Source organism: Passer domesticus, chromosome 31 (assembly GCF_036417665.1).
Source record: "Passer domesticus isolate bPasDom1 chromosome 31, bPasDom1.hap1, whole genome shotgun sequence".
NCBI lineage: Eukaryota > Metazoa > Chordata > Aves > Passeriformes > Passeridae > Passer > Passer domesticus.
This window is the reverse complement of record NC_087504.1, coordinates 1,839,726-1,865,959: the sequence shown is the minus strand read 5'-3', so window position 1 is coordinate 1,865,959 and position 26,234 is coordinate 1,839,726. Positions and strand designations below refer to the sequence as shown.

General features: G+C 71.7%; 2 protein-coding genes and 1 pseudogene across 4 annotated transcripts; 1 reads left to right on the top strand and 2 right to left on the bottom strand.

Moving 5' to 3' along the window:
• Positions 1-471: 471 nt before the first annotated feature.
• On the bottom strand, positions 472-3,410 carry LOC135287780 (basic proline-rich protein-like; annotated as a pseudogene).
• Positions 3,376-13,415, bottom strand: OS9 (OS9 endoplasmic reticulum lectin). The gene is given in 16 exon segments (XM_064401070.1): positions 3,376-3,818; positions 5,167-5,285; positions 5,399-5,843; positions 6,430-6,579; positions 6,581-6,727; positions 6,799-6,887; positions 6,998-7,034; positions 7,119-7,204; positions 7,341-7,457; positions 8,139-8,340; positions 8,415-8,513; positions 8,607-8,683; positions 8,774-8,837; positions 9,940-10,116; positions 11,871-12,129; positions 13,102-13,415. Coding segments are annotated over 16 exon segments (2,496 nt in total). The 5' UTR covers positions 13,401-13,415; the 3' UTR covers positions 3,376-3,689.
• On the top strand, positions 12,997-25,535 carry B4GALNT1 (beta-1,4-N-acetyl-galactosaminyltransferase 1). 3 transcript variants are annotated; one of them, XM_064401067.1, is made up of 12 exons: positions 12,997-13,182; positions 13,598-13,662; positions 15,052-15,259; positions 16,574-16,757; positions 16,847-16,922; positions 17,643-17,680; positions 17,851-18,031; positions 19,255-19,392; positions 20,111-20,298; positions 21,086-21,226; positions 22,644-22,881; positions 24,307-25,535. In XM_064401067.1, the coding sequence occupies exons 3-12, from the start codon at positions 15,057-15,059 to the stop codon at positions 24,519-24,521; spliced, it is 1,602 nt and encodes a 533-aa protein (XP_064257137.1). In that variant the 5' UTR covers positions 12,997-13,182; positions 13,598-13,662; positions 15,052-15,056; the 3' UTR covers positions 24,522-25,535. The 3 variants fall into 3 exon arrangements, with proteins under 3 accessions (XP_064257137.1, XP_064257139.1, XP_064257138.1); XM_064401068.1 differs by having other exon boundaries at positions 13,117-13,182; positions 15,056-15,259; XM_064401069.1 differs by lacking the exon at positions 16,574-16,757 and having other exon boundaries at positions 12,999-13,182; positions 16,847-16,953.
• Positions 25,536-26,234: the final 699 nt, after the last annotated feature.

Genomic DNA, 26,234 nt, shown 5'->3' with positions numbered 1-26,234 from the left:
GTCCCTCTGTCCCTCTGTCCCCTGTCCCTCTGTCCCTCTGTCCCCTGTCCCCCTGTCCCCCTGTCCCTCTGTCCCCCGTCCCTCTGTCCCTCTGTCCCTCTGTCCCTCTGTCCCCTGTCCCCCTGTCCCCCTGTCCCCCTGTCCCCCTGTCCCCGGCTCTCCCCCCACCGTGGGGTCCCCCAGACCCCCCCAGAGTGACAGTGGGACCCTCCCCCCCCTCTGTGTCCTGCTGAGACCCCCGGGCCCTCCCAGCCCCCCCAAGCCCTCAGCCCCACTTTGGCCCCCCCCGCACCCCCCGAATCAAGGCCATCCTCTCCCCGCACAGCTCATTAACAGCCGCTAATTAGGGCCGCGCGGGTCCGCCGGGGACGCGGGGTTGGGGGGGGCACCGGACACGGGGGGGGGGCTCGGGGGATTTGGGGTCCCAGGAACGGGGCGATGTGAGTGGGGGGTCTCCCGGCACACCCCACTTTAGGAACCCCCCAAATTTGGGGGCACTTCACCGCGGGGGGGTCCGGGAAGGGACGGGCAGGGCTCGGGGGCTTTGGGTGCCTGGGGACCCGGGTGGCTCCGGGTGGCGTTGGGGACCGCGGGGGTCCCGGGGGCGTTGGGGGTCGCGGGGGTGTGGCACCGGGCACCCAGAGCCCCCCACCCCCTTGGTGCCACGGGCAGGGTGGGGAAGGGGCGCTGGGGGCTGTTCCTGGTCAGCAGAGCCCCTGCCCGGGGCAGGGCCAGCACAGGGGCCACAGGGACACGGAGGGGACACTGGTGACAGCGGGGACACCACGGCTGGAGTTTGGGCCCCACGCGGGGGGGACACGCTGGGGGTCACGGCCAGGGGAGGGGGATCGTGGCCATGCAGAGAACACCAAGGACACCGTGGGCACAAGGGGGGCACCTGCGGCCAGCTGTGAGGGGGACACGGTGGCCACGTGGGGGACACGCTGGTCACACGCAGCGTAGGAATGTCCTGGCCATGGTTGGCGACCTCACGGGGATTTGGGGGGCCATGCCGTGGCCCCCCATGGCCGTGGTGGCACCACATGCCAGCCAGGCACGGGGGTGGCATGTGGCTGCACCTCGAGGGTGTCACAGCCACAGGAGGTGACACGGGGGGGTGGTGGCCACGCACGGCGGGGACACCAGAGCCACAAAAGGGGTCCGTGGTTGTGTGACAGCCAGGTACGGGAAAGATGCCACCCGAGGAGGGCTGTGGCCACTCCCAGGGAGACAGTGGCCACTGTGGGGTACTGAGGTTGAACATGGGGGTCTGGCCTGCGGGGGGTGCACGGCCACTTGTGGGGGGGTCACAGCCACCCCCCAGACGGGGACAGGGTCCCCCCTTGGGCTGTGACCCGCCTCCACGACGGGGTGCCAGCAGTAGCCCCGCTACCACAAGCCCCGGGCGGGCAGGGATGGAAAGTCCCCGGTCCCCACGCGTCCCGCGAGTCCCCCACGGCCACCGCAGCCTCTCCAGGCACTGCCCCAGCGCCGCGTCCTCCTCGGGCTGAGCACGGAGCCGGCCCCGGGCACCCGCAGCCCCCGGGCCAGGAGGAGCGGGGCGGGCTCGGAGCTCACGGACAGGGCGGTGTCGCACGTGGAGAGGGGTTTGCTCTGCGGGTTTTGGGGCGCTGCCATCACCCAGCGCGGCACCCGCACCCGCTGGCACAGAGTGACACCGTTTGAGCCAGGTCTGGGGTGCTGAGGGGACACAGGAGCTGTTCCCTCCGCAGTTATCAACGCCAAAATACAGATTTGTGCTGCTGAGGCGTTATTGGCTGTGAGCAGAAAATCGCTCTGGATGCAATCAAACCTCGCAGCTCCAAGGAGCGCGGAGCTCAGGGCCCGGTGTCCCCGCGCTGTCACTGTCAGGGGGGTCACTGTCCCCAAGCATTGGAGCAGAGGGGGTGAGACCCCCCCCCCCCGCTGCCCCGCCAGCCCCACCCCAGCAGCGTCCCCCGTGTCCCCCCCAGCGCCACCCGCCCTGGCAGCAGCGCCCACCTGCAGCGCCCGACGGGGCCGCGCCGCAGAGCGCGGGGGATCGGGGGGTCCCGGGGGGTCCCGGGGGGCAGCGGCCACCCGGGGGTCCCGGCTGGGGCAGCAGGAGGCCGCGGAGGAGGAGGAAGGTGGTGATGAAGGCCACCAAGAGGCCCCCGTGGAAGGAGACGCGCGGGCTCAGGAGCGGCATGGGGGCACCTGGCTTGGGAATGTGGGGGTCAGTGGGGACCCCCCCGGGACCCCCCAGCCCCCGCGGCTTCATCGGCCACTGCCACCGGCCGGGGGGAGCCCGAGGGAGGCGGGGGACAGGACAGAGCCACGGAGGGGGGGGTGACACACACGGAGAGGGGGGACACCCACGGGGCAGGAACGGCACCAGAGCTGGGCACCCCAAATCCAGGGGGTGCGGGGTGGGTGACACTGAACGGGCACCCCAAATCCAGGGGGTGCAGGGCGGGTGACACTGAACGGGAACCCCAGATCCAGAGGGTGCAGGGTGGGCGACACTGAACCCCTGTTTTCAGTTGGGGGGGGCAGTGGTGACCTCCGGGGGTGCCACGGTTGGTTCCTGGGTGGGTTGGGGGCCCTGCTGGGTCCCAGCGGGTCCGGGGGTCCCGGGGGCTCCTCGGGTTCCTGGGGGTCCCGTCGGTGCCGGTGGCTCCGCTGTCCCCGAGGGTTTTGGTGGTCCCGGGGGTCCCGGTCCGTCCGGGGGTCCCGCGTTCCCCGCCCCCCGCGCTCCCATTGGCCGAGGCCGGGCGAGCCCCTGGCCCCGCCCTAATTCTGATTGGCTGCCGCGCCCGCGGCCCCGCCCCTCCCTCAATTTTGTGGGGGGCGAGGAATGAAGACCCCGGGAAGGTGACACGGTGGGGGGGGACACAGACACAGCCCGGGGCGACCTCGGTTTATTGATAAAAGGGGGGGGGCGAACGACCCCGCGACATCTCATTATGAGAGAGAGATCCCCCGGGCCGGGGGCAGCACGAACGGCTCCAGTGCCAACAGGACCCCCCCCACCCCAAATTACACCCACCCCCACCCCCCAACCCTCCCACCCCCAAATCACAGCCAATCCTCCCCCCACCCCGGGTCAGCCGTGTCACAAATGCACCCGATGTCAGGGCAGGGTCCTGGGGGGGCACGGTGCCACCCCCAGCAGGGCAGGGTCCCCCGGGGGGCACGGTGCCCTCCCCCAGCAGGGCAGGGTCCTGGGGGGGCACAGTGCCACCCCCAGCAGGGCAGGGTCCTGGGGGGGCACAGTGACATCCCCCAGCAGGGCAGGGTCCCCCGGGGGGCACGGTGACATCCCCCAGCAGGGCAGGGTCCTGGGGGGGCACAGTGACATCCCCCAGCAGGGCAGGGTCCTGGGGGGGCACGGTGCCCTCCCCCAGCAGGGCAGGGTCCTGGCGGGGCATGGTGACATCCCCCAGCAGGGCAGGGTCCTGGCGGGGCACGGTGACATCCCCCAGCAGGGCAGGGTCCTGGGGGGGCACGGTGACATCCCCCAGCAGGGCAGGGTCCTGGGGGGGCACAGTGCCACCCCCAGCAGGGCAGGGTCCTGGGGGGGCACGGTGCCCTCCCCCCGGGTGGGCGACACCGGGGTCCTTGGGGTGCCCCGCGCCCGGTGCCAGGGCAGGGATGAAGCCACAATTCTGGGGGCACACTCAGGATTTACGGGCTCAGGATTTGGGGGATCAGAAGTCTTGGTCCTCGGAGTCAGCGGGCGGGGGGGGCTCGTCGCGGCCCCCCCAGACGAAGCGGTAATTGTCCTCGAGCGCCTGCTGCCGCCGCCGCTCCTTCTGCGCCTCCTCCGTGCCCTGCACCTGGGGACGGCGCCCGCTCAGCCCTGTGCCCCTCTCTGTGCCCCTCTCTGTGCCCCCTGAGCTCAGTGCCCGCTCAGCCCTGTGCCCCTCTCTGTGCCCCCTGAGCTCAGTGCCCGCTCAGCCCTGTGCCCCCCTCAGTGCCCCCTGAGCTCAGTGCCCGCTCAGCCCTGTGCGCCCCTCAGTGCCCCCTGAGCTCAGTGCCCGCTCAGCCCTGTGCGCCCCTCAGTGCCCGCTCAGCCCTGTGCCCCCCTCAGTGCCCCCTGAGCTCAGTGCCCGCTCAGCCCTGCGCCCCTCTCTGCGCCCCTCTCTGTGCCCCTCTCTGTGCCCCGAGCTCAGTGCCCGCTCAGCCCTGTGCGCCCCTCAGTGCCCCCTGAGCTCAGTGCCCGCTCAGCCCTGTGCCCCCCTCAGTGCCCGCTCAGCCCTGTGCCTGCTCAGCCCTGCGCCCCCCTCAGTGCCCGCTGAGCTTAGTGCCCGCTCAGCCCTGTGCCCCTCTCTGTGCCCCTCTCTGTGCCCCTCTCTGTGCCCCCTGAGCTCAGTGCCCGCTCAGCCCTGTGCCCCCCTCAGTGCCCACTCAGCCCTGTGCCCGCTCAGCCCTGTGCCCCTCTCAGTGCCCCCTGAGCCCTGTGCCTCTCTCAGTGCCTGCTCACCTCAGTGCCCGCTCAGCCCTGTGCCCCTCTCTGTGCCCGCTCAGCCCTGTGCCCCTCTCAGTGCCTGCTCAGCCCTGTGCCCCCCTGACCTCTGCGCCCCCTCCATCACCTCAGTGCCCCCCTTCACCTGAGTGCCCACTCACTTCATGCCCCCTCCTCACCTCGGTGCTACCCGTTCACCTCCCTGCCCCGCTGACCTCAGTGCCCTCCCTGACCTGTGCCCTCCCTCATCTCAGTGCCCCCTTCACCTCTGTGCCCCCCCATGCCCCACTTCTCCGTCCTCAGCTCTCCCTGACCTCTGTCCTGTCCCCACTCTCTCCACCCGTGTGTCCCCCTGTGCCTCAGTTTCCCTGCCATTCCTCAGCCCCTCACATTCCCCAACCCTGCCCCGCCTCAGTTCCACCCCGTGCCTCAGTTTCCCCCCCATTCCTCAGCCCCTCACATTCCCCAGCCCTGCCCCACCTCAGTTCCACCCCGTGCCTCAGTTTCCCCCCCATTCCTCAGCCCCTCACATTCCCCAGCCCTGCCCCACCTCAGTTCCACCCCGTGCCTCAGTTTTCCCCCCACCCCTCAGCCCTGCCGTGCCTCAGTTTCCCCCACCACCATAAATTCCTTCTCCCGAGCCTCAGTCGTGCCCCCATCCCTCGGAGCCCCTTCCCCACCCCTCGCAGCCCCCCCCGGCCCTCGCAGCCCCCCCGCACCAGGATGCTGAGGAAGATCTCCTTCAGGCTGCGGGAATCCTCCTCCGACAGCCACTGCGCCGCCTCCTCCTCCTCGCCCCCCGACGACGACGCCGTCACGATCTTGATCTCGATTTTCCCTGCGGAGGGGGCCGGGGGGGGTTGATTTGGGGCGGGGTGGTTGATCTGGGGCCCGGGGGGGCTCATTTGGGGCTCGAGGGTGGTTAATTTGGGGCGGGGGGCTCTCCCGTACCTTCAGCCCGCAGCCCCTCCTTGGCCAGCAGCTCCCGCACCTCGCTCTCCACCTGCGGCAGCTGCGGGGGGCTCTGCTTTTCCCGGGGGGGCTCCCGCTCCTCCCGGGGGGGCTCCTGCTTGCCCCGGCCAGGCTCCCCCTCCTGGGGGGGGTCGCGGCTGCCGACCCTGCCCGTCCTCACCCGCACCCGCCCGTCCTTGCCCGGCCGGGGCCCGCCCTTCCTCGCGGCTCCCCCCTCCTCCTCCTCCTCCTCCTCCTCCTCCCTGCGGGCCCCGGCAGCCGGGGGGGTCCCGGGGGGGTCGCGGCGGGGCCCGGGGGGGTCGCGGCGGGGCTCGGCCCTGTCCAGCCGCTCCATCAGGCGGCTCAGGGTGGTCGCCAGGGTGCGCGTGGCGCGGCTCCGGTCGAACTCGCCCTTCAGCCCCTCGGTCTCCAGCTCGTCCTCCACCTGCGGGGGGGGGCGGGCAGGGGGTTCCCGGCCTGGCCAGCGGGCACCCGGAGCAGCCGGGCCACAAACGCTGCCCCCAGGCTGGCCCCAGGCTGGCCCCGTCTCTCCTGGCAGCCCTGGCCATCCCACAGGGTCCCCAGCCCAGCCAGGGGGTCCCAACCCCCCCAGGGGTCCCCAACACAGCCAGGGGTCCCCAGCCCAGCCAGGGCATTCCCAGCCCAGTGAGAGGGGTCCCATTGCCACTGTGGGGGTCCCAGCCCAGGCAGGGGGATCCCAGTGTCCTTGGGGAGTCCCAGACCAGGCAGGGTGTCCCAATGTCCCTGTGGGGGTCCCAGCCCAGCCAGGGGGGTCCAAGTGTCCCTGTGGGGATCCCATCCTGGTGAGGGGAGTCTCAGTGCCCCTGTGTGGGTCCCAACCCCAGTCAGGAGGGTCCCAGTGTCTCTGTAGGGGTCCCAAGGTCCCTGTGGGGGTCCCAGCGCCCCTGTGCGGGTCCCAGCCCAGCCAGGGGAGGGTCCCAGTGCCCCTGTGGGGGTCCCAGTGCCCCTGTGGGGGTCCCAGCCCAGGGGTCCCAGCCCAGGGGTCCCACCTCGCTGATGATGCTGTCGAACTCCTGCTCCATCTGGCTCTTCACCTCCTCCTTCAGCCTCGCCACCTGCTCCCGTGGCAGCAGCTCCAGCCCCGCCAGCAGCGGCCCTGCCTCCTCCTCCTCATCCTCATCCTCCTCCTCATCCTCCTCCTCCTCCTCGCCCGCGGGGGGGGCCTCGGGGCCGGGCAGGGTCTCGGGGCTGGGGGGGCTCTGCGGGGCCAGGTGGGGCTGGGGCAGCTTTGGCTGCTGCCTCCTCCTTCTCCTCCTTCTCCTCCTCCTCGCTCGCCTTCTCCTTGGCCTGAGGCAGTGGGAAGGGGGTCAGGGGAAACTGAGGCACGGAGGGGCCCGAGGGCAGGGGGAGGTGCCCACCTTCCTGGTGGTCTCCTTCAGCTCCTCGATGAACTGCAGCAGGTCCCCGGGGCTCCGGATCACCTTGAAGTGGATTTTCTTCCGTGGATCTGGGAGGGAAGCCATGACAGGGGGGTGGAAGTAGCAGGGGAACACTGGGGGGCACGGGGGACACGGGGTGGGCACGGAGGTGACACGGGGAGGACACCCCAGGACTCACCAGCTGCCCGACCGCCAGCTGCCCTCGGGGACGGCTCCTGCAGGGAGGACACAGGGCATGGAGCAGGACTCTGAACCCCCAACGTGACCCCCAGAATGTCCCCAGGGCCACTGGGACTCACCCTGGTGCTGTCCTGCTGCTCGCTGCCTGTGCCTGTCACCTCCTGCTGCCCAGCTGGCACATCCCTGGCTGGCTCTGCCTGGTTCCCTGGCACAGGGGGGGCACAGCTGCCACAGGGGGACACGCCTGGCACTGGGAGCATCAAGCCCACAGCCAGGGGGGCTCCCAGGAGCAGAGGGGACAGTGGCAGTGCTGTCACCGCCAGGAGGGGACAGGGCCATACCCTCCTGGGGGTCCCCAGGGCTCTGGGAGGGGGGCTCGCTGTCCCTGTCACTCCAGAGCCGCGTGTCCAGCGTCCGCAGCTCCTCCGAGATCTCCTCCACCTTCCTCTTGGTGTCAGCTGGGGACACGGGGGACAGCGACAGCACAGCTGGGGGACAGCCCCAGCTCCATGCTGCGGGGCACCACGGCAGCCCTGCGTCCGAGGGGACACGGCCAGCCCTGGCACAGGGAATGGTGCCAGTCCCAGCACAGAGGGGACAGGGCCAGGAGGGTGACAGTGCTAGCCTTGGGATGGAGGGGACAGGGCCGGGCTGGAAGGGGGACAGTGCCAGCTCTAGGATAGAGGGGACAGTGCCACCTCTAAACTGGAGGAGACAGTGCCAGGCTGAGAGGGACAGTGCCAGCCCCAGGCTGAAGAGGACAGTGCCAACCCCAGGCTGGAGGGAACAGTGCCAGCTCTAGGACAGACATTCCCAGCTCTAGTTTGGAAGGGACAGTGCCAGCCCCAGGCTGGAGGGGACAGTGCCAGCTCTAAGATAGGGAGCACAGTGCCAGCTCCAGGCTGGAGGGGACAGTGCCAGCTCTAGGATAGACAGTGCCAGCTCTAGTTTGGAAGGGACAGTGCCAGCTCCAGGCTGGAGGGGACAGCGCCAGCTCTAAGATAGAGAGCACAGTGCCAGCTCCAGGCTGGAGGGGACAGCGCCAGCCCTGCACCAGGGCTCGATGCCAGCCTCAAGACGGGCAGCACACAGCTCCAACCCCACACCCACCCCCCTGGCCAGGCCTCCCTGGTACTCACAGACTTGGGCACGCACGTACTGGACGTACTGGGCGGGCGAGAGGGCGGGCTGGCAGCGGATGGGCTGCGGTGCCAGCCCCGGGGCGGGCCGCAGGAACGGGTGGTGGCAGATGCGCGTGGTGTGCACCGTCAGCACGTACTGGCACGACTGCGGCTCGTCCACGCGGGCAATGTAATCCCCGGCGCCCTCCTCGCACAGGAACTGCGGGCACGGCCCCCGGGTGAGGCCCTGCCGTGCCCCCGTGCCCCCGTGCCCCCCGTGCCCGCCGTTCTTACCCGGACCTCGGCCTCGCGGGCGCGGCCGGTGAGGTCGCAGCGGGAGCCGTTCACGTAGCTCTGGCTGTGGTAGCGCCTCAGCTGGTGCTGCTTGGAGGCCTGCAGGGGTGGGCACAGGGTGGGCACGGCGTGGGCATGGTGTGGGCACGGCGTGGGCACGGGCACAGCGCTGCCCCTGCCCGCTGTGCCCACCTTGGCTGTCTCGTCGTCCCAGTCGAAGGCGGACTGGTAATAGCCCAGGACCAGGACGTCGCCCTTGATCTCAGACTCTGGGGGGTGGGCACAGAGAGGGCACGCGTTGAGGGGCGTGGGGAGGGGTCCGCGGTGCCACGGTGCCCCCGCCCTGTCCCCAGGGTCACCTTCCAGGTGGTACTGCTGGATGTGCCGCCCGTAGCAGAACTCGTACGTCCACCAGTCCTTGGTCTGGGAAGAGCGGAGAGCCTGGTGAGCCCTGTGCCCCCCTGGTACCCTCTGTGCCCCCCTGGCACCCCCCATGCCCCCCTGGTACCCTCTGTGCCCCCCTGGCACTCCCCATGCCCCCTGTGGCCCCCTGGCACTCCCTGTGCCCCCCTAGCTGGAGGGGACAGTGCCAGTCCCAGGCTGAAGAGGGCAGTGCCATCCTCAGGACAGAAGGGACAAGGGCAGGCTGGAGAGAACAGTGCCAGCCCCAGTGCCAGCCCGGGACAGAGGACAGGGCCAGGAAGGTGAAAGTGCCAGCCCAAGGATGGAGGGGACAAGGGCAGGCTGGAGGAGACTGTGCCCTCCTGGCACCCCCCAGCAACCTGGCACCCCCCATGCCCCCTGGCACTCCCCATGCCCACTTTGAACAGGCAGGGTGCAGTGCCCCCCGACACCCCCTGTGCCCCCCATGCCCCTCTGGCACCCCCCATGCCCCCTGGCACCCCCTGTGCCCACTTTGAACAGGCAGGGTGCAGTGCCCCTTGGCAGCCCCCATGTCCCCCAGCAGTCCCCATGCCCGCCTTGGGCAGGCAGGGCATGGTGCCCCAACACCCCCTGTGCCCCTCTGGCACCCTCCATGCCCCCTGGCACCCCCTGTGCCCACTTTGAGGAGGCAGGGCACGGTGCCCCCCAGCACTCCCCATGTCCCCTGGCACCCCCCGTGCCCCATGCCCACCTTGAGCAGGCAGGGTGCAGTGCCCCCATACCCCCCTGTGCCCCCCAGCACTCCCCATGCCCCCTGTGCCCACCTTGAGCAGGCAGGGCGTGGTGCCCCCATGTCCCCCCATGCCCCCTGGCACCCCCCATGCCCCCCTGTGCCCTCTGTGCCCCCTGGCACCCCACGGCTCCACCTTGAGCAGGCAGGGTGCAGTGTCCCCTGGCACCCCCCGTGCCCCCCTGTGCCCCCCAGCACCCCCCGTGCCCCCTGGCACCCCCCATGCCCACCTTGAGCAGGCAGGGCGTGGTGCCCCCATGTTCCCCCATGCCCCCTGGCACCCCCCATGCCCCCCTGTGCCCCCCAGCACCCCCCGTGCCCCCCGGCACCCCCCGTGCCCTCTGTGCCCACCTTGAGCAGGCAGGGCGCGCTGCCCATGGGCCGCAGCAGCTCGGCCACGCCGGAGCCGTTGTAGAGCCGGGGGTCGCGGGGGGGGCCCGGGGGGGGCCCCACGGCCGCGGGGGGCAGGCGGCACTCGTAGCGCTGCTTGAACCGCGACGCCACCGTCACCACGTCCCCCGCCTGGCGCTGCGGGCACGGCACCGTGAGAGAGCCCCAGAGACCCCCATGGCACCCCTAAACACACCCTGGCACCCCCCATGGCATCCCAGAGACCCCTGGCAACCCCCAGAGCCCCCCATGGCATCCCAGAGATCCCCAGCACCCCCCAGAGCCCCCCATAGCATCCCAGAGACCCCTGGCACCCCCCTGGGCACTGTCACCACGTCCCCAGCCTGGCGCTGCAGGCATGGCACAGTGAGAGACCCCTGGCACCACAGAGCCCCCCCCGGCACCCCCTGGCACCCCTAAACACACCCTGGCACCTCCCATGGCACCCCAGAGCCCCCCCTGGCACCCCAGAGCCCCCCTGGTACCCCAAAACACCCCCCATGGCTCTGCCCCCCTTGGGGAGACCCCTCTGAGGATCCTGCAGCCCCCCTGGGACCCCAAACCCCCCCCAGTGACCCCACAGACACTCCAGGGACCCCAAAGCCGCCCCAGAGACCCTGCACCCCCCTGGTGACCCCAAAGTCCCCCAGACTCCCCCGCCCCTCCCGGCCAAACCTCAGCCCCGCCCCCACCCTGTCCCTGTCCCACGGGGGGGGGGGGGGACAGCCCCGCCCTGCCCTGGCAGCTGCGGGGGGCTCGGGACCCCCCAAAACCGCCCAGGGGCTGCCCCAGAGCTGCAGGAGCCCCGGGACGAACCGGGACAGACCGGGACAGACCGGGCTGCGGGATGTCCCCTCCCCCCCGCCCCCCCGCCCCGGGGGACCCGAAACACGAAGTGACACCTCTGTCCCCTCCCCCGCATCCGGCACATCTGGCGGCAGCTGCAGCGCGCGCTCGGGGGGGCGCGGCCACACCGGGACCCCCGAACCGAGCCCGGGACCCCCGGCCCCGCAGGAAGGGACCCCCGGCCGGGCTGCACCGCCCAGCGGCTGCCGGAACGAGCCCGGTAAGGAGCACAGCCGGGTACCGGGGCCGGTTCAGCCCCGATCCCTGCCCCGGTTCAGCCCCGATCCCTGTCCCGGTTCAGCCCCGATCCCTGCCCGGTTCAGCCCCGATCTCTGCCCCGGATCAGCCCCGATCCCTGTCCCGGTTCAGCCCCGATCCCTGCCCCGGTTCAGCCCCGATCCCTGTCCCGGTTCAGCCCCGATCCCTGCCCGGTTCAGCCCCGATCCCTGCCCCGGTTCAGCCCCGATCCCTGTCCCGGTTGGTCCCTGATCCCTGCCCCGGTTCAGCCCCGATCTCTGTCCCGGTTCAGCCCCGATCCCTGCCCCGGTTCAGCCCCGATCTCTGTCCCGGTTCAGCCCCGATCCCTGTCCCGGTTCAGCCCCGATCCCTGTCCCGGTTGGTCCCTGATCCCTGCCCCGGTTCAGCCCCGATCCCTGTCCCGGTTCAGCCCCGATCCCTGCCCCGGTTCAGCCCCGATCTCTGCCCCGGTTCAGCCCCGATCCCTGCCCCGGTTCAGCCCCGATCCCTGCCCGGTTCAGCCCCGATCCCTGCCCCGGTTCAGCCCCGATCCCTGCCCCGGTTCAGCCCCGATCCCTGTCCCGGTTCAGCCCCGATCTCTGTCCCGGTTCAGCCCCGATCTCTGTCCCGGTTCAGCCCCGGGTCAGCCGTGACCGCAGCCCCGCCCGGATCGCCCCGCACCGGCGCTCCCGGTGCCCGTTCCCTCCCCTCCTGCCCCGCAGCCCCGTGGCCGCCGCGCCGGTGCCGGCGGACCCCCGGGCCCCCCCGCCGCCCCCTCCGCGGCCGTTGGCCCCGGTGCCGCGGCGCACCTGCCCGGCCAGCACGGGCTCGGCCAGGATCTCGAGGCCGTACTTGAGCTCGCTGAGCTCCTGCAGGTTGAGCGCGGCCCGGGCCCCGCGGAGGGGCCAGCCCGGGCCGAGCAGCGCCAGCAGCGCCAGCGCCGCCGCCGGCCCCGGGCCCCGCCGCGCCGCCATCTTCCCCCGCCGCCGCCGCTTCCGCTTCCGCCCGCACCTCCCCGCGCCCGCCCCGGCCCTGCTGCTGCGGGCTGTGATTGGTCTGAACTCCTGCCTGTCAAAGGCAAGCTCGGTTCTGATTGGTCAGCGGGCGGGGATGACGCCGCCGGCTGTGAGGCCGCGGGGGCGAGGTGGTTACGAGGCCGCGGCTTGCGGCGATTGGCCGGGGCCCGCGCGGGCGGCAGCCAATGGCGAGGCGGGGCGCGGCCGGCCGCGATGACGTAACTCCTGGCGGCTCCCCATTGGCCGAGCGGGATGCAGGCGATCCCCGCGCGCTGATTGGCGGAGAGCCCCGAGCATCCCGGGGGGGGGGGGTCACGTGATTACCGGAGCCGGGAGGGGCGAGCGGGGACCCCGAGCGAGCGGGGCCGCCCCCGGCGCCTTCCCCCGGCACCGCTGCCCCGGCCTCCCCCGAGCCCGCCCGGACCTCTCCGAGGGCCCCCGGGACCCCCAATCCCCGGGACCCCCAACCCCGGGACCCCCCAACCCCCGGGATCCCCGGGATCCCCCAGGCCCCGGGACCCCTCAGTCCCCGGAAGCCCTCGGGAGCCCTTCAATCCCCGGGATCCCGAGCGCCCCCGGGACCCCCAAGCCCCGGGATCCCCCCAAACCCCGGGACCCCCCAACCCCCGGGACCCCCTCAATTCCCGGGACCCCCGGGACCCCCCAACCCCCGGGACCCCTCAACCCCCGGGACTCTTCAGCCTCCCGGGACCCCTCAGCCCCCCCAGCCCCCGGGACCCCTCCGCGCTCCTTCACCCCCCGGCACCCCCCCGAGTCTCCCAGCCCCCCCCGCTCCGCCGCCGCCCCCTCCCGGTCCCGCAGAGCCCCCCCGCGCCCCCCCGGTCAATGGGGCCGTTGTGCTCCCCGCGCGTGGGCACAAAGCGCGGCCTGTGCCCGCCGCACCGGGGGGGCTGAGGCCGGCCCGACCCCCCCCCCCCCGCGGTCCGCACCCCCCCCCTCCGCCGCCCGTGCCCCCCCAGCCTCGCCCCGCCCCTCCCGGGGCTGCGGCGGTGCCGTTCCGCACCGGGGCCGCCGGGGGCGCCCTCGCCGCCCGCTCCGGTGCCGGTGCCGCTTGCGGAGCGCCGGGATCCGCCAGCCGAGCCAGGTAGGGCCGGGGCCGCTCCTGTCGCGACGTGTCGCGGTGAGGGATGGCGGCTGCCGCGGCCCCGCGGCTGCGACATCGCCGCCCCTGCCCCCCGACGCCCCCAGCCCCCCATCCCGCCGCTCCCCCCGCACCCCCCAGACACCCCCCGACACCCCCGGACCGCCGGCATCCCCGCATCCCGTCCCCCCCCAGCAGCCCCAGCCCCCCTCGCTCCGCATCCCCCGCCCCCCCCGGCATCCCCAGGCCCCTCCCTGCCCCCCCCGCGCCCCCCGCCCCTCCCGGCGTGACGCCCCCGGCCCTGCCGAGCCCCGAGCCCGCGGGGACCCCCGGGGGGCGGCAGGACCGGGGGGTCCCGGGGGGTCCCGGGGGGTCCCGGGGGCGGCCCCCCCGCCCGACACTGTCGCCGTGTCCCCAGGCCGCAGCTGCGGGGGCAGAGCCATGAGTGTGGGCTGAGACCCCCGGACCCGCGCCCACCCCCAGGTGCGGGCACGGGGAGCGCTGGGGGCACTGGGAGAACTGGGAGTACTGGGAACACCGGGAGAATGGGGGGAATTGGGAGCGCTGGAAGCGCCGGGAGAATTGGGAGCACTGGGAGAAATGGGGGTACTGGGAGAACTGGGAGTACTGGGATCGCTGAGAGCACTGGGAGAATTGGGATCGTTGGGGAAACTGGGACAATTGGGAACACTGGGAGCACTGGGAGCACTGGGGGTACTGGGAGCACTGGGAGTACTGGGAGCACTGGGAGCACTGGGGGTACTGGGAGCACTGGGAGGCACTGGGGGTACTGGGAGCACTGGGGCAGGACAGAGGGGTCCGAGCACAGCAGAAAGGGGGAGCTGGGTGGGGCACTGGGCAGGGCACTGGGCAGGGCACTGGGATGAACTGGGAAACTGGGAGAACTGGGAAACTGGGAGATGGGAGTGCTGGGGAACGCTGGAGGCAGAGCGGGGACTGAGGGGTGGTGCACGGCACTGGTGGCACTGGTTTGTACTGGGAGTCACTGGGAGGTGCCGTGGGCACTGGTTTGTACTGGGAGGGGCTTGTGGGCACTGGTTTGTACTGGGAGTCCCTGGGGGAGTGACGTGGGCAGTGGTTTGTGCTGGTTTGTACTGGGAGGTGCTGTGGGCACTGGTTTGTACTGGGAGTCACTGGAGGGGGGGGTGCCATGGGCACTGGTTTGCACTGGTTTGTACTGGGATTCCCTGGGGGAGTGACGTGGGCACTGGTTTGTGCTGGTTTGTACTGGGGGGGTTCTGTGGCCACTGGTTTGTACTGGGGATGCTGGGTGGCAGCAGAAGGCACTGGGGGCTCTGGGTTGTACTGGGGGCACTGGGAGGGGTTGGGCTGTACTGGGGGGCACTGGGAGAGGCTGGGTCGCACTGGTGACACTGGGAGGAGCTGCCCCGCCCTGGGGGCACTGGGGGGCACTGGGAGGGGTTGGGTTTTATTGGGGGCACTGGGGGGCACTGGGGGGCACTGGGAGGGGCTGGGTTTTATTGGGGGCACTGGGGGGCACTGGGAGGGGCTGGGTTTTGTTGGGGGCACTGGGAGGAGCTGCCCCGCCCCGGGGGCACTGGGTGGCACTGGGAGGGGCTGGGTTTTGTTGGGGGCACTGGGGGGCACTGGGAGGGGTTGGGTTTTGTTGGGGGCACTGGGGGGCACTGGGAGGGGCTGGGTTGTTTTGGGGGCACTGGGGGGCACTGGGGGGCACTGGGAGGGGCTGGGTTTTATTGGAGGCACTGGGGGGCACTGGGGGGCACTGGGAGGGGCTGGGTTTTGTTGGGGGCACTGGGTGGCACTGGGGGGCACTGGGGGGCACCGGGAGGGGCTGCCCCGGGTGCCCCGGGTGACGGCGTGCCCCCCCAGGCAGGATGCGGGGGGCGCAGCGGGCGCTGTGCCTGCTGCTGGTGGCCTCGGCCTCGCTGGCCGCGCTCTACCTGCACCTCTGGGCACCCAAGGGCCCCCCCAGCGTGGACCTGCGCCGCCCCCCCCCCGAGCGGCTGCCGCCCCCCCTGCCCCCCCCCGCCCGCGCCTACCCCCACGTGCCCTTCCGCCTCAAGGAGGAGGTCATGGAGTAAGGACGGCACCCAGGGGTGGGGCACCCAGGGGTGGGGCACCCAGGGGTGGGGGGGCACCACGGTGGGGCACTGGGGTGTGGGGGTACCCAAGGATGGGGGCACCCATGGTTGGGGGCACCGGGGGTGGGGGCACCCAAGTGTTGGGGCACCCAGGGGCGGGGGGCACCCAAGGATGGGGCACACAAGGGTGGAGGTACCCAAGGGTGGGGGGCACCCAAGCGTGGTGTAACCGGGTGTGGGGGTACCCATGGGTGGGGTTTCCCCAAGGGTTGGGGGCACCAGGGTGTGGGGGGTACCCAAGGGTTGGGGCACCCAAGGGTGGGGTAGCCATGGTTGGGGGGCACCACGGGGTGGGGTACCCAAAGATGGGGGTACCCAAGGGTGGGGCACCCAAGGGTGGGGTTACCCAAAGTTTGGGGGGTACTCAAGGGTGAGGGTACCAAAGGGTGGGGGGCACCGAAGGGTGGGTGTACCCAAGGATGGGGGTACCCAAGGTTGGGGGTGCTCAGGGCTGAGGGCACCCCAGGACGGGGCTGTGGCTCCCATGGGGCACCCCTGGGTGGGGGCACCCAAAGATGGGGCACCCCAGGGTTGGGTGTTGGGGGCACCGGGGGATGGGCAGTGACAGAGGGGTGACAAAGGCCATGCCAGGGGGGTCAGGGCTGTGGGGGTGGCAGGTGGGGCTGGAAGGTGGCAGCAGGTGCCAGGGGGGTGACACGAGGGGACAGGGAGGGACGAGAGGTGTCGGGGCAGTGCCAAGGCGGTGACACCTGGGGACAGGGGAGGTGACAGGAGGTGCCAGGGCAGTGCCACGTGAGGACAGGCGGTGCTAGGGCAGTGCCAGGGCGGTGACACGCAGGGACGGGCAGTGACAGGAGGTGCCAGGGCGGTGCCAGGGCAGTGACACCTGGGGACAGGCAGTACCAGGGCGCTGCCAGGGGGTGCCAGGGCGGTGCCACGCAGGGACGGGCGGTGCCAGGGCGGTGACACCTGGGGACAGGCAGTGCCAGGGCAGTGCCAGGGGGGTGCCAGGGCGGTGCCAGGGCGGTGCCACGCAGGGACGGGCAGTGCCAGGGTGGTGACACCTGGGGACAGGCAGTGATAGGAGCTGCCAGAGCGGTGCCAGGGCAGTGCCAGGGCAGTGCCAGGGCAGTGACACCTGGGGACAGGCAGTGCCAGGGTGGTGCCAGGAGGTGCCAGGGCGGTGCCACCTGGGGACAGGCAGTGCCAGGGCAGTGCCAGGGCGCTGCCAGGGGGTGCCAGGGCGGTGCCGCTCCCCGCTGTCGGTGACAGCGGCCCTGTCGCGCCAGGCTGCTGCCGCGGAACGGCTGCTCGTGCGAGGCGGAGGCGGAGGCGGGGGCTGGCGCTGCCGCTGCACCGGCGCCTCTTCGGGCCCGGCCCGCCGGGGCTCGACTTCGCCAGCGCCTTCAGCCCCGGGGAGCGGCCGCGGCAGCTGCGGCTGCGGGAGCGCGAGTACCGCAACTACCGCAACCGGTGAGCGCGGGGACCCCGCGGGCTGGCACAGCCCCCTGGCTGCGTGCGCGACCCCCGCGACCCCCGGCTAAGCCCGGTGCCCCCCGCAGGGTGCAGACCCCCGCCGACCGCCTGCTGATCGTCCCGGCCAACTCCCCGCTGGAGTACCCGGCGCAGGGGGTGGAGGTGCGGCCGCTGCAGACCGTGCTGGTGCCCGGTGAGGGGGCGCGGGGGGCACCGGGGGGCACGGAATGGGGGAGAAGGGGGGCACAGGGTCGGGGCACGAGGTTGGGGGCCACGGTGGGGGCACGGGGAGGGCACAGAATGGGGGGAATGGGTGAGGAGCACCCGGGGTGGGGGGCACAGGGTCAGGGCATGGTGGGGGGGCACAGAATGGGAGAAACGGGGGGGCACGGGGCTGGGGGGCACGGGGGGAGGCACAGATTGGGAAAAACGGGGAGTGAGGAGCATCTGGGGGGGGCACAGGGTCACAGGGTCGGGGCACGGGGCTGGGGGCCACGGGGGGGGGGGCACGGGGAGGGCCCAGAATGGGGGAAACGGGGTGGTGAGGAGCACCCCGGGGGGGGTGCTGAGGGTCACAGGGTCGGGGCATGGGTCTGGGGGCACGGGGGAGGCACAGAATGGGAGAAACGGGGGGGAACAGGGTCGGGGCACGGGGCTGGGGCGGACGGTGGGGGGCACAGAATGGGGGGGAACGGGGGGTGTGGAGCACCCGGGGTGGGGGCACAGCGTCGGGGAGGGGGCACGGGGAGGGGCGTCCCTGGGCAGGGGGGACCCCCGGGTGGCTCTGGGGGGGTGCAGGGGGTCCCTGGGCAGGGAGACCCCCGGGTGGCTCTGGGGGGGTGCAGGGGGTCCGGGGCTCACCCCCCGTGTCGCGGCCCCCAGGGCTCAGCCTGCAGGCGCCGGCCCGGAGCAGGTACCAGGTGAGGATGGAAATGGGCGGGGCCTGTGCGCTCTGTGGGCGGGGCCTGCCCGCTCTGTGGGCGGGGCTATGGGGGTGGGCGGGGCCGCGGAGCCCCCTCCCCACCCCGTGCGCCCCCTCCCCGCTTTGGGGGGTCCCTGGCGTGCCCCCCCCGTGACGTGCCGCCCCCAGGTGAACCTGACGGCCTCGCTGGGGACGCTGGCGGTGGCGGCCGAGGTGGAGGGCGTGGCGCTGCGGGGGGAGGGGCAGCCGCACCTGTCCTTGGCCGCCGCCCACCTGGACCACCTGAACCGGCAGCTGCAGTTCGTCACCTACACCAACACCCAGTTCCACCCCGACACCGCCGACATCGGTGCGTGCGGGGGGGGGGGCTCACTCCGGGACCCCCAGAGCCCTGGGAACCCTGAACCCCTGGCTCCTGGGACTCCCGACACCCCCGGGACCCCCGAGCTCCCCTGGTTGTCCTGGATGCCCAGTTCCCCCCCGGGACCCCCAGATCCCAAATGCCCTCAGGACACTCGGGGTATCCCTGAAACCCCAGGGACACTCGGTGGATCCCTGGGACACTCGTGGAGCCCCCAATGCCCACAGAACACTTGGGGTACCCCCAATGCCCACAGGGGCACCCTAGACTCCCGATACCAACAGGGACACTTGTGGTACCCCCAGTCCCACAGGGACACTTGGGGGTTCCCTGAGACACTTGGGGTATCCCCACTGCCCACAGGGACACCCCCAGGTCCCCGATACCCACAGGGACACTCGCGGTCCCCCCAGTCCCACAGGGACACTTGGGGTACCCCCAATGACCACAGGGACACCCCTGGATGCCCGATACCCGCAGGGACACCCCCGGTACCCCAAATGACCACAGGGACACTTGGAGTAACCCCAATGCCCACAGGGACACTCGGGGGATCCCTGGGACACTCGTGGGGCCCCCAATGCCCACAGAACACTTGGGGTACCCCCAATGCCCACAGGGGCACCCCAGACTCCCGACACCCACAGGGACACCCCCGGATCTCCAATCCCACAGGGACACTTGTGGTACCCCCACTGCCCACAGGGACACCCCCGGATTCCCAATGACCACAGGGACACTCAGGGTCCCCCAATACCCTCAGGGACACTCGGGGTATCCCCGATACCCACAGGGACACTCGGGGGTTCCCTGGGACACTCGTGGGACCCCCAATGGCCACAGAACACTTGGGGTACCCCCAATGCCCACAGGGGCACCCCAGACTCCCGATACCCACAGGGACACCCCCGGATTCCCAATGATCACAGGGACACTTGGGGATGCCCACAGGGACACTCGCCATCCCCCTGTCCCACAGGGACACTCGGGGTACCCCCAATGACCACAGGGGCACCCCTGGATCCCCGATACCCACAGGGGCACCCCCGGACCCCAATGCCCTCAGGGACACTCGGGGGATCTCTGGGACACTCGCGGTACCCCCGACGCCCCCGTCGTTCCCGCTGTCCCCCGGTGCCCCCCGTGCCCTCCTCGCCCCCCGCCCCTCGCCCCCAGCCCCCGCTCGCCCCCAGCCCCCGCTCGCCCTGCAGTGCAGTTCTCCACCGACGGCCACTCCGCCGCCTTCGCCATCCGCATCCGGCACCCGCCCACGCCGCGCCTCTACGGCCCGGGCAGCGCCGGCGACAGCGACAGCGGCGACAGCGACAGCGACAGCGGCGGGGACGGGGGTGAGCACGGGGCTGCACCCCGAGAGCGGCCCGGCCCTGCCCCCAGTGCTCCCAGTGCCAGAGTCCCCGTGTCCCCAGTGCCCCCAGTGCTCCCAGTGCCTGACTCCCAGTACTTCCAGTGCTCCCAGTTCCCACAGTGCCAGAATCCCAGTGCTCCCAGTGCCCGGATCCCAGTGCCCCCAGTGCCAGAGTCCCCGTGTCCCCAGTGACCCCCGTGCTCCCAGTTCCCGCACTGCCAGACTCCCTGTGCCCCCAGTGCCCAGATCCCAGTGCTCCCAGTTCCAGAATCCCAGTGTCCCAAGTGCCCCCAGTGCCAGGATCCCAGTGCTCCCAGTTCAGGCTCCCAGTTCACACTCCCAGCACTCCCAGTTCAGTCTCCCAGCACTCCCAGAACTCCCAGTTCAGTCTCCCAGTGCTCCCAGTCCGGGCTCCCAGCACTCCCAGTTCAGTCTCCCAGTGCTCCCAGCGCTCCCAGTCTGGGCTCGCAGTGCTCCCAGTGCTCCCAGTTCAGGCTCCCAGCGCTCCCAGCGCTCCCAGTTCACGCTTCCAGCGCTCCCAGTGCTCCCAGTCCGGGCTCCCAGCGCTCCCAGCACTCCCAGTTCACACTCCCAGCGCTCCCAGTGCTCCCAGTCCGGGCTCCCAGCGCTCCCAGTTCACACTCCCAGTGCTCCCAGTGCTCCCAGTCCGGGCTCGCAGCGCTCCCAGTGCCTCCCCCCAGGGTACAACATCTCGGCGCTGGTGACCGTGGCCACCAAGACGTTCCTGCGCTACGACAAACTGCGGGGGCTCATCGCCAGCATCCGCCGCTTCTACCCCTCCGTCACCATCGTGGTGGCCGACGACAGCCAGCGCCCCGAGCCCCTGGCAGGGCCACACCTGGAGCACTACCTCATGCCCTTCGGCAAGGTGGGCACCGCGGGGCAGGGGACACCGCAGGGACACGGCAGGGACAGGGGACACGGCAGGGACAGGGCAGGGGACACCACAGGGGACGGGGCAGGGGACACCACAGGGGATACCGCAGGGACAGGGCAGGGACAGGGCAGGGGACACAGGCAGGGACCCCCACAGGGGCAGGGGATGGTGGCAGGGCTGTGGAGACCCCAGACAGGGACCCCTGCAAGGGACAGGGGATGGGCAGGGACCCTCACAGGGGACATGGCAGGGGACAAGGCAGGGGGGAAGGGACCCCAAACAGGGGACAGGGGATGGGCAGGGACCCCAGACAGGGGACTGGGGAGCACGGCAGGGGACATGGGAGGGTGGCAGGGGACATAGCAGGGGTCAGGGACCCCCACAGGGGATGGTGGCAGGGACCCCCACAGGGGACACGGCAGGGGGCAAGGACCCACACAGGCGAGAGGGGAGGGGGACAGGGACCCCAGGCAGGGGACACGGGATGGTGACAGGGCTGTGGGGTCCCCAAGGACACGGGATGGTGACAGGGCTGTGGGGACTCCAGGGACACAGGATGGTGGCAGGGACCCCAGGCAGGGGACACGGGGACTGGCAGAGCCGTGTGGGGCACAGAAGGGCTGGCAGGAGCTGAGGTCCCCAAAAAGGAGGGGACATGGAGGTCTGGGCTGGCAGAGAGGGGACACTGAGGGGATGTGGCTCCCTGGGCGTGGCAGGGTGGGGACCGCGGGCCCTGCGGGTGCGGGGCCGTGCCCGAGGGTCCGCGCTGCCCCCGCAGGGCTGGTTCGCCGGGAGGAACCTGGCGGTGTCGCAGGTGACCACCAAGTACGTGCTGTGGGTGGACGATGACTTCATCTTCACGCCCCGCACGCGGCTGGAGAAGCTCGTGGATGTGCTGGAGAGAACCAGCCTGGACCTGGTGCGGGCACGGCGGGCACCGGGGCACGGGGGGTGAGGGGCATGGGAAGGGCACAGGGGGCTCCAGGGGATATGGGGGGCACCGGGGGCTGCAGGGGGCACCGAGGATGGAGGGTACGGGGGCGCTGCAGGGGGCACGGGGGGCTCCAGGGGCTGCAGGGGGCACCGGGGGCTGCAGGGGGCACGGGGGGCACAGAGGGCTGCAGGTGTATGGGGGGTTTGGGGGCACTGCAGGGGGCACGGTGAGCTCCAGGGAGCTCCAGGAGGTACCGGGGCACGGGGGGCACCAGGGGGGCTGCAGGGGGCACGGGGTTGGGGGGCACGGCCAGCAGGTCCCTGTGGTCTGGGGGTGCCCCTGGTTCCCGTGCCCAGCCTGGACCGGTGCGGGGCACGGGGGGCTTTGGGGGGGCACCAGCCGGGCACGCGGGGGGCAGGGACGGCCGGGGGAGGGTGGCCTCAGACAGAAGCAGCCCGGGGCTGGCACAGGGCACACGGGCGGTCCGGGTTTGGCGCTGCCGGTGCCCCGTGCCGGTGCCAGGGCTGCCCCGCTGCCCCCCGTGCCCTGCAGTGCCCCCCGGTGGGCGGTGCTGGGGGTCCCGGGGGTCGTGGGTGGGTGGCACCCTGGGGACACCCCTGGGGACACCGGTGCGGCAGTTCCTGTGCCCAGGTGGGCGAGGCTGAGGGTCCCGGTGCCCGGACGGGGGCTCAAGGGGCCCCAGTGCCCGGCCAGGGTGTCCTGGTGCCCGGGTGGGGGCTCTGGGGGTCCCGGTGCCCAGATGGGGGTTCAGGGGGTCCCGGTGGGGGCTCAGGGGGTCCCGGTGCCCGGGTGCTGGCACAGTCCCAGCTCAGCAGCCCCATCCTACCGGTGGGCAATGCCAGGGGTCCCGGGGGTCCCTGGGAGTCCCAGTCACTCCCGTGAGTCCTGGGCTATCCTGGGCAGTCCCTGGGGGTCCCGAGGTTCCTTGGGGGTCCCGAGGTTCCCTGGGGGTCCCGGCAGTCTCTGGGGGTCCCGGGCTGTCCCTGGGGGTCCCTGGCTGTCCCTGGGGGTCCCGGCGGTCCCTGGCTGTCCCTGGGGGTCCCGAGGTTCCCTGGGGGTCCCGGGCTGTCCCTGGGGGTCCCTGGGGGTCCCGAGGGTCCCTGGGGGTCCCAGGCTGTCCCCGGGGGTCCCAGGCTGTCCCTGGGGGTCCCGGGCTGTCCTTGGGGGTCCCTGGCGGTCCCCGAGGGTCCCGGGCTGTCCTTGGGGGTCCCGGGCTGTCCCTGTGGATCCCTGGCTGTCCCTGGGGATCCCGAGGTTCCCTGGGGGTCCCAGGCTGTCCCCGGCGGTCCCAGGCTGTCCCTGGGGGTCCCGAGGGTCCCTGGGGGTCCCGGGCTGTCCCTGGGGGTCGCAGCGCCCCCCCAGCGCGGCGCTGTGCCCGCAGGTGGGCGGCGCGGTGCGGGAGATCACCGGCTACACCACCACGTACCGGCAGCGGCTGAGCGTGCGCGGGGGCGGCGCGGGGGGCGACTGCCTGCGGACCCGGCCCGGCTTCCACCACCGCCTGGCCGGCTTCCCAGCCTGCGTGGTCACCGACGGCGTCGTCAACTTCTTCCTGGCGCGCACCGACAAGGTGCGCCAGGTGGGCTTCGACCCCCGCCTGCGCCGCGTGGCGCACCTCGGTGAGGAGCGGGGAACGGGGGGAAGGGGTCTGGGGGTCCCGAGGGGTCTGGGGTGCTGAGGGGTCTGGGGGTGCTGAGGGGTCTGGGGGCGCTGAGGGGTCTGGGGGTGCCAGAGGGGTCTGAGGGGTCTGGGGGTCCTGAGGGGTCTGGGGGTGCCAGAGGGGTCTGGGGGATCAGGCTAAGGGGTGCCAGAGGGGTCTGGGGGTGCTGAGGGATCTGGGGGTGCTGAGGGGTCTGGGGGTCCTGAGGGGTCTGGGGGTTCAGACTAAGGGGTGCCCGAGGGGTCTGGGGGTGCTGAGGGGTCTGGGGGTTCAGGTTAAGGGATGCCAGAGGGGTCTGGGGGTGCCAGAGGGGTCTAGGGGGTTTGGGGGCTCGGTCTAAGGGAGTCCCGAGGGGTCTGGGGGTCCTGAGGGGTCTGGGGGTCAGGCTAGGGGGTGCCAGAGGGGTCTGGGGGGGTCCTGAGGGATCTGGGGGGTCCCGAGGGGTCTGGGGGTGCCAGAGGGGTCTGGGAGTTGGGTTAAGGGATGTCAGAGGGGTCTGGGGGTGTCTTGAGGGGACTGGGGGTTCAGGCTAGGGGGTGCCAGAGGGGTCTGGGGGTGCCCGAGAGGTCTGGGGGATCAGGTTAAGGGGTTCCCGAGGGGTCTGGGGGGGGGGGGTCCTGAGGCATCTGGGGGGATTTGGGGCTCAGTCTAAGGGGGTTCCGAGGGGTCTGGGAGGTCTGAGATAAGGGGGTGCTGGGTTCCCCCAGTTCGGGGGGTCAGAGATAAAGGGGTGCTGGGGTCCCCCCCATAATGCAGGGGTCAGAGATAAAGGGGAGCAATGCTGGGGTCCCCCACAATGGGGTCAGAGATAAGGGGGGATGCCAGGGTCCCCCACAATTCAGGGCGTCAGAGATAAGGGGGTGCTGGGGTCAGACATAAAGGGGAACACTGGGGGCCCCCCAGTTCCGGGGGTCAGAGACAAGGGGGGACACTGGGGTCCCTGATAATGGGGTCAGAGACAAGGGGGGACATTGGGGTGCCCCACAATGGGGTCAGAGACAACGGGGGACACTGGGGTCCCCATAATGGGGTCAGAGACAAGGGGGGACACTGGGGTCCCCATAATGGGGTCAGAGACAAGGGGGATACTGGGGTCCCCCACAATGGGGTCAGAGACAAGGGGAGACATTGGGGTGCCCCACAATGGGGTCAGAGACAAGGGGGGACACTGGGGTCCCCCACAATGGGGTCAGAGACAAGGGGAGACATTGGGGTCCCCCACAATGGGGTCAGAGACAAGGGGGACACTGGATTCCCCCCACAATGGGGTCAGAGACAAGGGGGACACTGGTTTCCCCCCCACATGGGCTCACGGGATCAGAGCCACCATGAACCACCCCACGGCACCTCTGATCCTCTTTTGGGGTCCCCCTGTGCCCCGCAGAGTTCTTCATCGACGGGCTGGGCGTGCTGCACGTGGGCTCGTGCGAGGACGTGGTGGTGGACCACGCGTCCAAGCTGGCGCTGCCGTGGCGGCGCTCGGAGGGCGAGCGCCAGTACAACCGGTACCGGTACCCGGCGGCGCGCGACGACAGCCTGCGCCTCAAGCAGCGCCTCTTCTTCTTCAAGAACCGCTTCAAGTGCATGGCCGGCGACTAGGGGACACCGGGCGTGCCACCGGGCGTGCCACCGGCCCCCGGAGCCGCGGGGCTGCGCGGATGGCACCCCCGGGGGCTGGCAGGGAGGTGGCACCGGGACAGCGGGCACGGGCAGCCTCGAGGGTCACTGCTGCCACCCACCCCCCTGCTGCCAGCCACCCCGACGGTGTCCCCAGAGCCACCGGCCGCGGCTGGGCCACCCCTGGGTCACCGACCCTCCTGGGGGCCATCCCATGGGCCACCATTCCTGGGGCACCCCAGGGGTGGCTGTCCCTGCTGGGTCACTCTAGGGGTCACCATTCCAAGGCCACCAACCCCAGGACACCCCTGGGGTGGCTGTCCCTGCTGGGTCACCCCACGGGCCACCCCCAGGGCCACCAAGCCCGGCACACCCCCGGGGTGGCTGTCCCTGCTGGGTCACTCTAGGGGTCACCATTCCAGGGCCACCAAGCCCGGGACACCCCAGGGGTGGCTGTCCCTGCCGGGTCACCCCACGGGCCACCACCGCCGGCTGTCCCTGGGGTGTCCCCAGGCCCACGGCCGCTGGCGTGACACAGTGCCACCCCCCGGGTGGCCACTCCAGGGCCACTGCCACTATGGTCCCCCTCCCTTGGGCCACCCCGTGTGCCACCACCACCGGCCACCTGTGGGACACCCCCAGAACCCCCCCAGGGCCACTGCCATGGGCCACCACCCAGTGCCACCACCCCGGGCCAGCCCGGCCCGGGGGTCCCCGCAGCCCCCCGCCCCCCCGCGGTGTTTTTAGCTCTTTTGTACTTTGGGGGGGGGTGGTGGCGGGGTCCCCCCGGGCACAGGGTCCCCTCCCTGATGTCCCCACTCCGTTTTCTACCGCCCGGCCCCTCCCCCCGCTGCCGCCAGGATTTTTGTGCCAAGTCTCGGCCCCTCCCCCCCCCCGGGACCCCCGGAGCCCCCCGGGTGGGTGGGGGAGGGGCTGGGGGAGGGGCTGCCCCCCCCCGCCCTTTTCTACCCAATGGATGGTGAGATTTTAACCAGCCCGAAACCGGCCTCGTCCTTCCGGAACGGGGAGGGGCTGGGGAGGGAGGGGCTGGGGAGGGAGGGGCTGGGGGGATGGGGGTCTTTGGGGATTGGGGGCTTTGGGGTGGGAGGGGCTTTGGTGGGAGGGAGGGGCTGGGGAGGGAGGGGCTGGGGTGGGAGGGGCTTTGGGACTGTGGGGGCATTGGGTGGGAGGGGCTTGGGGGTGGGAGGGGCTTTGGGGATGGGGGTCTTTGGGGATTGGGGGCTTTGGGGTGGGAGGGGCTTTGGTGGGAGGGGCTGTGGTGTGGGAGGGGGCTTTGGGGTGGGAGGGGCTTTGGGATAAAGGGCTATGGGGTGGGAGGGGCTTGGGGTGGGAGGGACTTAGGGATGGGAGGGGCTAAAGGGCCTACGGGGGTGGTGGGGCATGTTCAGTGGGCGTGATCGATGGGCGTGGTCAGTGGGCGTGATCGATGGGCGTGGTCAGTGGGCGTGATCGATGGGCGTGGTCAGTGGGTGTGGCTGCTCTTGGGCGTGGCCTTTGGTGGGGGGGACTTTCAACAGGAATGCCCCTGGACCCCCCCCTCCCCCACCCAGCACCTGCCAGGGTCATCCTGCCCCGGTAGGACACGGCAGGGACAGGGACAGGGACAAGGACAGGAACAGGGACAGGGACAGGGACACACCAGGGACTGGGACAGGGACTGGGACAGGGACAGAG